Source organism: Dicentrarchus labrax, unplaced genomic scaffold (assembly GCF_905237075.1).
Source record: "Dicentrarchus labrax unplaced genomic scaffold, dlabrax2021, whole genome shotgun sequence".
Taxonomy (NCBI): domain Eukaryota; kingdom Metazoa; phylum Chordata; class Actinopteri; family Moronidae; genus Dicentrarchus; species Dicentrarchus labrax.
In genome coordinates, this window is record NW_026136710.1 from 21,920,726 (window position 1) to 21,931,719 (window position 10,994).

General features: G+C 38.8%; 2 protein-coding genes across 4 annotated transcripts; one reads left to right on the plus strand and one right to left on the minus strand.

Annotated features, from left to right (window-relative positions):
- Positions 1–2,607: 2,607 nt before the first annotated feature.
- LOC127370982 (GTPase IMAP family member 8-like) lies at positions 2,608–8,746 on the minus strand. Of its 3 annotated transcripts, XM_051413536.1 has the most exons (6): positions 8,548–8,744; positions 7,670–8,213; positions 6,583–6,620; positions 5,222–5,299; positions 5,077–5,135; positions 2,608–4,953 (listed from the first exon to the last, which is right to left on the minus strand). In XM_051413536.1, exons 1-5 carry the CDS (start codon positions 8,624–8,626, stop codon positions 5,122–5,124), a joined length of 753 nt encoding a protein of 250 aa, XP_051269496.1. In that variant the 5' UTR covers positions 8,627–8,744; the 3' UTR covers positions 2,608–4,953; positions 5,077–5,121. The 3 variants fall into 3 exon arrangements, with proteins under 3 accessions (XP_051269496.1, XP_051269495.1, XP_051269494.1); XM_051413535.1 differs by lacking the exon at positions 5,077–5,135 and having other exon boundaries at positions 7,805–8,213; positions 8,548–8,746; XM_051413534.1 differs by lacking the exon at positions 5,077–5,135 and having other exon boundaries at positions 8,548–8,743.
- Positions 8,747–8,752: 6 nt separating this feature from the next.
- On the plus strand, positions 8,753–10,994 carry LOC127370996 (GTPase IMAP family member 7-like). The gene is made up of 2 exons (XM_051413554.1): positions 8,753–8,840; positions 8,947–10,994. Exons 1-2 carry the CDS (start codon positions 8,813–8,815, stop codon positions 9,732–9,734), a joined length of 816 nt encoding a protein of 271 aa, XP_051269514.1. The 5' UTR covers positions 8,753–8,812; the 3' UTR covers positions 9,735–10,994.

Here is a 10,994-nt window from a genome sequence, read left to right on the forward strand (position 1 = left end):
CTGAAGGAGGACTGCATGCCAATTACTGACAGGAAGCAAAAACTGAGACAAGGGTGACGCCTGGTGGACAATAAAGAATAATATGTAGGTCAACCACATTCTTTCTGAGAAAGAATGAGAATACGCTTAACTCCCCAAAATGTCAAATGATGCCTTTGAAACTTTAAAATTATATATTTTGAATATTAACTTAATTATTTCTGTCTGACATTATATTCATTTTATACTAAATAAACAGTGGGTGTTGTTTAGAACAGTCTAGAACAGTGGTTTTCAAACTGGGTTCCCCAGCAAAAGGAGGAACTGAATATTTTAACTTTTATTAAATTTTTTGGAAGCTGGAACCAGGAAGGAAATAGGGTTGGGGTTGTGATTGATTGGAATTTATAGTTGTCCTACTTTGATCATTGATTGCCCAGTGATGATATGTATAGCCACTTTTAGTCATTTCACCGTTCAAGTTTATTTCTAAAACATTCAAAAACCTTGTATCCACGTGTTCAAAAACCTTGTATCCACGTGTTCAAAAACCTTGTATCCACGCGTTCGGTGAATAGAGCTGAATCTTCCCATATAGGCCACGCCCACTTCCGCCTATAATTTTTCTCCGCTAGAACACAAAATGTCCATAAACTACTTTTCCGTGTTCCCCCCATGCGCTTTGTCCGATTCACACAAAATGTTTCACGTAGCATCTGAGGGCCATCATAATAAAAAAGTGATTAAAAGGATTTTGATATTTCAAAAAACCAGCACGTTATAAAATTAGCACTTCCTGTGGATTTTTCGTCAAAAAAGGAAGTGGACCATTTCTCCACATTGGTATGTCCGATTGACACCAAACTTGGGTCCATAGTTCCACATGTCTTTCTTAGGCATCGTGCACAATTTCAGGCTATCGCCACAAGGTGGCACTCTTTAAAATTAGGAAGTTTATATCTCTACAACGGTATGTGTGATTAAGATGAAACTTGGTACGATGCTTCCCCATGGCTCCCTGAGGCTCACTAAAAATGTGTCAACAATCTGCCACTAGGTGGCGGTCTGGTGGCATGGTAAATCACTGTGCGTAGACCGTAGTAGTTATGAATATGAAATGCACAGGACACGTGTAGAGTAGTGCCTGAAGCTCACATACCAAAAATCGTGTTTGTCGTGTTTGTAGCGCCCCCTACAGGATAAAAAATCAGCAGCCCTGGCACCACGTTTCACTGATATGTACGAAACTCGGTAGACACGTGTAACATGGCATCAAAGTCAGCCATTTTGATTTATTTTGTCATTTTTTGTGATTTTTCGCATTGTATTTGAACGAATTCCTCCTAGAGAATTTATCAGATCTGCTTCAAAATTGGTCAGTACAGTCAAAAAATGGTGCTGATTAGAAGTTGTGCTATTTGTAACTGTACATTAAAGGGCGTGTCTTAGGCGTTCCCTCAAAGTTGGCCAGGTTGAATCGAATGTCAAACTGTGATGCTATTTCCGGCATTTAAGGGCTTCTGTTTTAACTAACTCCTCCTACAGATTTTATCAGATTGACTTCAAATTCGATCACTTCAATCTACATACATTGGTTATCAAAAGTTGTGCTATTTGTGACTGTATGTTTAACCGTGTGCGCGTGACGACGTGTCGAATTCCACCGATTGGCCATCAAACAGATAGTACTCATATCTTCATTGTACAGTCCCACCCTGAACACGTCCTCATAACTTCAGTGTACATGATCCAATCTCAATGAAACTTCACGTGTTTGATAACAGTCCCGGCCTGAGCATGTGTACATTACAATATTCAGACATAGTGATAGCGCCACCTACAGGCAACAGGAAGTATCACGTTTTATACTTTCATGTTCTACTCCTCGCAGGATGATCAGATCCAGCTGAAATTTACTTATAGAATGCAAAACACATTGTTGATGATATGTGTTGACTGTGGTGAGGGGGCGTGTCTGTGAGGTGGCGGGAAATTTTGATGGACCGCCACAAAACACAATTTCGCCATAACTTCAGTGTACATTGTCCAATCGGCTCCACACTTCAAATGCTTGATAACAGTCCCGGCCTGAGCATGTGTACATTACAATATTCAGACATAGTGATAGCGCCACCTACAGGCAACAGGAAGTAAGCGCTGCGTGGCGATTTTGAGCTGATTAACGGCAGATTTTCATGTTGTGGTCCGCACGTGTTACGACGGCACGCGATGCGGCCGCAGCATGCCCCGAGTTGCGTGGAGTGCGAGGTCCCACCCAACGCTGCTTGCAGCTTTAATTGTATGTGATTTTAATATTCAATTGCTGTTAAAAACTAAACTAAATTATTAAAACTGTTTTTTAATTCTAGAAAATAACATTGCTGTTACAGTTTTTTACAGTTTAATGTGTATCTATTGTGGGGGTCCTTAAGATGACAAAGTTTGGGAACCCCTGGTCTAGAAAAATGCAAACAAACATACAAATAGTGGGTCCATCCATTTACCATATACCATTCACATAGGACCCCTTTACTTATTTTCAGGTTCTTTAAGACATGTTTCCAGACTAGCAGAAATATGATTTAAACTGAAATACAAATACATATAATACAATTCAAAACAAAATAATTCTTAATTTTTGAATTATTATTTTTTATTAATAAACAGCAAGGTAAACAATACATGAACAGATAATACCAGGAAACACAGACAAAAATCATATATATAAAAGATAAAAATGTTTTACAGGAAACATAAATGTTAGGTTTTTATAGCTTTCTTATTTTTAGAATATAGGATTGATATAATGTATTGTTTGATTTCATTTTTTTCAAAAGATGTATTATGATTGGAACATTTCAATTATGCATATGTATTTTGTAAGTATAGTAGGATCAAATTGATGATTTTGTTTTGATTTGTTTAGAATAAGTGAAAATGGCAAACAAAACGTTTTCATAGGAAAGGGTAAATTCAAAATCTACTGAGAAATAAATGCACAAACGTCTTTCCAAGTACAAGAATGGGGACAAGACCAAAATAAATTACCATTCTTCTGGAGCCAGTTGACAAAGTGAGCAGTCCACACCAATGTCCTTTTTCAAATAACAAAAAAAAAAAAAATACCTTGGAGGGATAAAAACAATGAATTGCTAATAAATGCTTCTAGATGTTACACATAAACGATCATTGATGAAAATGTATCATGAGCTTTGCCACACTGACAGCAGAACAATGTGAAATATGTTGTTGAGCAGCTTTTGTTTTGTTTTTCAGAGGCAGCTATCAGATGCAAATAGAACACAGACATAGACAGATGACCAGATTAAATTCACTTTTGACAACTCTGAATAATAATGTTTTAATCAGATATGTCAGCCAGAGTCACATTTCTTTGTTTATTTATGACCTATTCTTGGATAGACATGTTACCACAGGCCAAGTTTATGTAACATTTTACAAACTCAAATTGTTATATTTTATTTAGATTTTTATGTTAGATTTCCCTTTTTAAATTTTACTTCTTACTCTGACTCTTTTTTGTTCCTTACACTTTCTTTTTTTTCCCTAGATCAGTGGTGTCCTGTAGCAATTAAACTAATTTAGTTTGCAGGAGTTAACAGAACATAACGTTAGTCCATACAAACATTAAACAGGCAAAATCTGAAATATATACAGTATATTCAAATAAAGGTACAACTGCAATCAATCAAAATGGCTAATTTAGTTTAGATTGGTAATGGTGTGACAAATGGAGCGAAGCCTGCAAGCTAGTTCAGGCAGTCAACTCCAACTGTGCTGCTCCAGCACACATGACATGCCTCACTCCAGAATCACTAATCAGGCGCACCCTTCCAATCTGGTGGTCTATTTAAACTGGACAATCTCCCAGCTCTCCCTCTGCTCTGTCAATGCCGCCGTTGCCCTGCATCCATATTGCTGCTGCTGCTCTGTAAGCTATTGCTGCCTGCTGCGCTGTAAGGCCCACCACCACCACATCATGCACCTGTAGGCTCTGGCTAGGGGTTTAAGGTATTCGCTCATCACTCCCCAATATCTCTAAACATATCAGTGAGGAATGATGAGGTCGGAGCATAGACGCCAAAATCTAAATATGCTATACTAGAATATAATAAACATTTCAAACGTGAGTTGTCTTACTGAACTGTATTTATCCTGCCTTTTGCCTTACCACAACTGAACCTCTGATATAATTGTTTATTGTTGATGGCATAATAATGTGGGCAGAAGCGTTTTACAAGGCAAAACACTGATTTGAATCTTGTTTTTTAAAACTGGGAGTGGAACAATGTTTTTGGAGTGCAATGCTCCTTTAGCATAAACAGCACTGTGAGCCATTTTTCTTTGCAATCTTTGGGAATGTGTTTTTCCAATTTGGAATTTTCTTGATGAGCTCAATGACTTGCTTAGTGTCTTTGGAAGTGTTGTTAAACAGATGATAACGTCTGTCACACAATTCAACAATGTTCTTGAGGGCAGGACATGTTTCAATAAGGTCCTCCAGACTCCCTTTGAGGTCCTCTCTTCGGGTCAGCAGAACGATTGTGCTCTCTCTGATCTTCCAGCCAAGCTTGTCCTCCAGCTTTTCTAATATTCCTTCCTCAGCATCTGTGAACCGGCCCAGCTGTATCACAAGTAAAAAAACGCATTGCCCTGGCTGACAATACTTCTTACAATCCTCTACATGGGCCTGGGAGTTTTTGAGCTGGTCGTGAAAGAAGTCTGGAGTGTCGACCAATCTCACCTGCACCCCGAATGGTTTCTCCATTATTTTGACCTCACATTGGGTGGTGACCGGCACAGAGCTGGGCTGAGATTTAAAAAGTTGTCCTGAATCTACCTCGGCCTTTTCAGCAGCCAGGATGGTATTGGCAGATGCACTCTTTCCAGTCCCACTTAGTCCTAGTAGAACAATGTTGAATATGTTGTCTGGCACTCTGTGGCTGCTGTTACCTTGAGGATACAGTTAGAGCAGAAGTTTTTTATGTTTTTTGTTTTTTACAAAAAGATTCATCAAAAGATCCCAGACATAAAAACTCTGACAGTAAACTTTGATGGGAATGCTAATAATCTTACACGGTTGGGTATGTCAGCATTGTTTTGCCTCTGAATTATGTTTTATTAGCAAAGGGACACTGCAAAACACAGATATGGAGTATTTGTCACATTTGTCATCTTGTTATCCCATGATATGTGTTGTATTGCATCTTCCGAGGCATACCAATGTGACGTTCAACTGCTGCTCCAACAGGTGCAGCAAAATCATGTTTTGAGGTGGACGGACTCATGGGGTCAGCATCTGTAAAGATGGAACATACATACTGCGATTTATTAAGACATACTCCCTGATTCCTATTTTAAAATCTGTCAATAGCACCTTATACTATTCTTACAGCTTGGCATTTATGGGCTAAATGGATGGCTAGTCTGGATAGTACCCGATTTAGAACTATGGACCCAAATGGTACTATGGACTCAAAAGGTCTTCTCAGTCACATCCTTAGGCTACTCAAGGTTAGATCTCAAGCTGCTGGAAGATTTTGCTTTCACTACTTCACCAGCCAATTGTATGTTCAAATAACAAAGGACTGATGTGTTTCTGCCCAGGGCCTTCATCAGGGTGATCTACAGGAGATAAATCAGAAGGCACAGGAGGTAAATCCCCTTGTGCTGAAAAGGAGATTCTTCCAGTTAGTCAGCTAGTGATGCCGAGTTGTTTTTTTCATATTCGGATCCCAAGTTGTTCCCAACCCAGATGGGATATGTATTCACCCTGCAGGGTGTTCTGGGTCTGCCCCAAGGGATTTTTCCCAGTTGGACATCCCCTTGAATGCCTCCACAAGGAGGTGTCCAGGAGGGATCCTGATCAAAGAAGGAACCACCCCAATGAGTGCACACTGTGAATGCCTTCTAGGATAATTGCATCCGCCCTGTCTTTATGATCCTTTTTCTCTGGCTTCTAGTGTAGTTGTTTTGGAACATGTATGAACACTTTTGCTTTCCAAAGACAAACTATTTTTTTGCAAGTATAGCTCGACCATTACGAGCATCAGTTTTACTCCAAGGGTTTCTACTCCCTTGGATGTCAAAGCTCTTCACCCTCTTATCCTACAAAGAAAACTAATTTCAGCTGCTTTGATCTCTCATTTTATCGTTACTCATGAACAAGACCCAGAGATACATGAACTTCTTCACTTGGGGCAGTAACTCACTCCCAACCTGGAGCTAGCACTCCACCTTAATCCTTGCAGATTTTTATTCCCACAGACTTGGAGATGCCTACTCTAATCCCAAGTGAGCTGTAAACTGTCCCATTGGATGGTTTAGGTCACCACAACTGTGCCTGGAGATGTTGTCCGGGAAAATAATCAGTGACAAAGCACAACCAAGGTGGAGCTCAATGCCCACTGAGAACAGATGGGCCAAATCTAGCCAAGTAATGGTTTGGTATTCTTTTGAGCTGATGTCTTGAACCAGGCTAGTATTTTCAAATGCTTTGCTGCTTCAAAGGCCTGATCACCCATTCAGCATGATCATTTTATAACCAAATACAATTGAAAATAATAAAAACGAAAGACTTACCAGCTCCCCCATGGTGATACGGAGGATGGTCATTGCATCTGAAATAGTCAGCATAATTATTGTAAATCACAAGATGATAACTATAGACAGATGTCCGATCTTGCTTTGGGGCTAGTTTGTATTCATCCAAGTTTGTCATAGTGGGTTTCTAAAATTGGCTTTTCTGTAAATCTAAAGTGTGATATGACTGTATTTTAAGCTAAATTCAATCATTCTACTTGACTGAGCATTAAATTGTAACAATGACTGGGTATTTATGGTAATTTGTTGGTTGACATGAACAAATCAACCTTCTAATTAATTAATTAACTTTTTAAACTTTTCTTGTTTCACTACGCTGTATTACCAAGTCAAGTTCCTGTGTACATTTGGCAAATAAAGTGAGATTCTGATTGCAAACAGGATAATAATTAAAAGGTAACTACACCCTCAAATTCAGCTAGAAACATCCCTTCCAGCACATTTGAGCTATGGGGCTATGGTTAGCCTACTTTTTATATTTGTAGGGGGGACCTTTGAGTCTTGCATATTTCCTGGACAGGGATGGGCCAGAGAATTATGCTGAATCAAACTTTCAAATCCAACAACACTATACACATTATATGTATGTCTAGAGCACACACTATTTAGTGTGTAGTTCCCCTTTAAGGGATGCTCTTGCCCTTAAGTTGTCTTCTTAGGCAAAGGTCATAACCAAAGAGTATGGCCAACAAGCTCCACCTATAAATTCTGTTAGCAAAACATTTCTGACCATCTACCTAAACTCAAAACGCTCTTAGGCCGACCTGATTTTCAATTTACAAATTTACTATTTAAGCTCTTTGGAAGTAAGAATGAGCTCAAATAAGCCTGGGAGGCTGTATACAAGAAAAATTAAGTCTATAAAATTGTATATATATATATTGAATATGGCTTGTATCCACGTTTATCAAAAACCAAAAAAACACTCCAGCTTTCCACTAGGTCTTATGAAAGACACCCTCTATGAGAAAATATATTGAGAAACATAGCCCTAAAGTAGGGTGGAACTTTAGCTCTCTGTACACACGTATTTATCAGAACTGTTATGTAGTAATGAAGTTTCTACCTTGTCTCATCTAAGGCTTTCTTTCTTGTCATCACAACACTTTCACTGTAGTTTTTGTAGTCATACATGAATAGGTGACGGCCACCACACCAGTTTCTACATTCACTGGCCAGATTTTCATTGGCAATTGCTAACCGGGTGTGGAACCGTTCCTTCAGATGGCTGAGTGATTGGAAGCTTTCGATGTCTGGCAACGTGACAACCAAGTGTTCTGTGATTCTTTCTCCAAAAGTATGCTGAAGTTTACTGATTTGAGCCACGATTTTTTCCTCTTCTGTGTTTTCTGAATCTATTGCCAGTATGAACAGATGGGGGCCAGGATGAGACAATGCCATGAAGTCAATGATGTCCTGGTCCGGGTGCAGACTTTCTTGCTCAAAGATATCAGGAGTGCTGATAATTTTGAACGAGTCGTTCTTCTTCACATCAAAGTTGTTTGTCTTTGTGACAGTGTTATGCTCACCACTGAGGATCATTTTTCCAATGACTGTCTTTAACTGAGCTCTCTTTCCAAACAGAGCGACAGTTAACTGACCAGGATATACTGTAAAAAACAACAACAGTGATATGTTTTAATGCACAATCCAGAAAGTGTACACAGAAAAAATAGGGACTAGTTATCTAGCCACCAAACTGCTTCCAGCATTATTGACTTTTGATTCCCTGCCGTACATATGTCAAGCTTGAATAAAATTCCAGATGCATAGCTTCACATTGTTCTGTGTTGAAAAGATTTCAATATGTCAGAATCACTATCAAAGAATGGACATATGTTACACCCTTATACCAAAATCAAATAGTTTAAGATTCTGATCATGTAATTGCAAGGCAAAATGTCCCAAAACTGTTTTTAAAAAAAGAGAAGAAGCATTACTTACATGGTAGAAGGCCTTTAGGATGTGGTAGAGGGCCTTTAGGATGCGGTAGAAGGCTTTTTGAATGTGGTCTGTAAGGCATTTTTTGCTGCTTAGTAGAGCAGGTAGGTTTCACTGGGGTGTCTGACTCAGCTTTTAAGTTTGTCAGACTGAATCACACTGATATAGGCTGGTCCACCCTGTGGGTGGAGTGCTGAAAACTGCCTCACACAAAAACAATAGTGATATCTGTTCTGTTCATTCTCCAAAAAGTCAAAGATATAGAGAGATGGGTAACCGCTCCTCGATTCCTGAAGGTGAAGTTGGATCTTTTTCAGCATATTGCAGTAACAGCAACATTTGTACTAATTATGTTATGTTGATGGTAAAATACTTTTTATACTTACTTATTTTTGCTTCCAGGTCCTCCACTGAGGATTGTGATGATTGGGAAAACTGGAGTTGGGAAAAGTGCGGTCGGTAACACCATCGTGGGTAAAAGGGTTTTCCATTCTTCAGCGAGTCTTCAGTCCGTGACAGCCAGCTGCGAGAAAGAACGGGTCAACTGTCGCAGAAAGATCCACGTGGTTGATACGCCCGGGATCATGGATACATCTAGAAGTGCAGACAGCATAAAGACCGAGATTGCAAAATGCATCCAAGTGTCCTCTCCCGGCCCTCACGCCTTCCTGCTGGTAATCCAGATCGGCAGGTTCACCAAAGAAGAAGAAAACTGCGTCCAAGCCCTGGAGAAAATCTTCGGACCCAATGCATCTAAGTACATGATCGTTCTGTTCACGCGTGGAGATGAGTTGAAGGGCAAAAGCATTCGGGAGTATCTGCAAACAGGCCATCCAAAACTTCGAGAGGTGATCAACAGGTGCGGTAACCGATACCACGTCTTCAACAACAAGAAAAGAAGGAACAGAACTCAAGTGGTTAAGCTGATCGAGAAGATCGATGACATGGTGGCAGCCAATGGAGGGCAGCACTTCAGTGAAGACATGTATGAAGAGGCAGAGCAGACTCTGCAGCAGATGAAGGACAGAGACACAGCAGAGCAGCAGGTTTACAACTTCTCCTTCATGTCTGACCTTCTGCAGAGGGTCATTCTGTTTCAGGCCATACTGGCTGCCACTGCACAGGAAGATGCCAACAACCTGGACCAATCCATCACCGCCTCCTACTCCAACATTAGGCCTGCTGTCTGATGAAAACTGCTCATGTGACAGAAAACAGGTTGATTAGTTTAAAATCTGGGTGGAAAAAGAACTAAACCAACCACAGCCATATGTTGTGAACTGAATCTCTTCTGGTTTTTGAACTTTTGGATAATTTGAGGGCATAAAATTGTTTGCTTGTTCTCTTATTATTATTTTTGACATTGAATAAACTATGATGAAGAATGATTGATGAATTTGTTGAAAAGGTATGAAAGCCTTTCTTGTCTTCCAAATGGAACAAAGCCCTCTGTTTTCATGTAATTATTTTTTATGTAATTTCACAAAATGTGGATTTACTGTATGCGAATGACCAAATACATGACGCATACAGCGTTCATTATTAATAACCTAGATAGCCTTGTTTTTATTGATAATTAAACCCTCTATTCTTTGTGTGTTTGAAAGAAAGTCACTGGTATTTATCTGGCTCTGGTATTTTCCCAGTGCTTTTGATTCTTGACTGTCCAAAAGCTATTTTGTGTCTGTGAGACTAATTCTTAAAATAAGGTGTTAATGGACTGAATCATTGTTAATGCCTTTTATATAGGCTATATATAGATATATGTTGCAGATATATGTAAAAAAACAAAAATAAATCAAAGTTCTTGATTTAATACCACTTATTTAGCAAGATAAAATGGGAAAACAGAAGTAATACAAAGAAGACATTTCTATGTATTTATGTAATAAAGAAAAACATTTTAATAAAATGTAAAGTGAAACTGATTGAAAAGATAACAAAAAGTGTTAGTCTTAAAAGGAAATTCAAAACTGAAAAGCAGAAAAAAAGAAAAAACAAAATTAAATATACAGTATGTTTTTTTTTCATTCCTATTTTATTAAAATTTTCCTCATGGGTTTTATCACAGGTACAAATTGCAGTGGGTTCTGCTCATCTACAGCAAAATAAAGTTGACAAGATGCATCTGACTGTTTTGATCTGTTTGAGATTTTCACTGCAGTCTGTCTTCATGATTGTGATCTGAGGTGGAGCGTTTGTCATCTTGATCATTTTCTATACAGGAGCAATGAAAAACATTCAAAGAATGATGTGCTGTTTCATGTCGAGTTGCTAAATGTTCTGACCTGTAAGCAGTATCATAAGGTTGTAGCTACATGGGGCTATTCTGAATAATGTATGTATGCTTTGCTGATAAAATATCTGTCCCCTTATTTAAGTAAACTCTTTGGTATATTTAATTTTGGTATTTACCTCAACTCCATTAAATTATCTACATACTTCTTGAA

Excerpts from the sequence above, each read along its gene's own strand:
- LOC127370982 (XM_051413534.1), bottom strand. The coding sequence starts at position 8,626 with ATGCCTTACAGACCACATTCAAAAAGCCTTCTACCGCATCCTAAAGGC. Across the intron at positions 5,300-6,582 it reads GTATCACCATGGGGGAGCTG|ATGCTGACCCCATGAGTCCG; the intron begins GTAAGTCTTTCG and ends CCATCTTTACAG. Across the intron at positions 4,954-5,221 it reads AGCAGTTGAACGTCACATTG|GTAACAGCAGCCACAGAGTG; the intron begins GTATGCCTCGGA and ends TGTATCCTCAAG.
- LOC127370996 (XM_051413554.1), top strand. The coding sequence starts at position 8,813 with ATGGGTAACCGCTCCTCGATTCCTGAAG. Across the intron at positions 8,841-8,946 it reads CCGCTCCTCGATTCCTGAAG|GTCCTCCACTGAGGATTGTG; the intron begins GTGAAGTTGGAT and ends TTTTGCTTCCAG.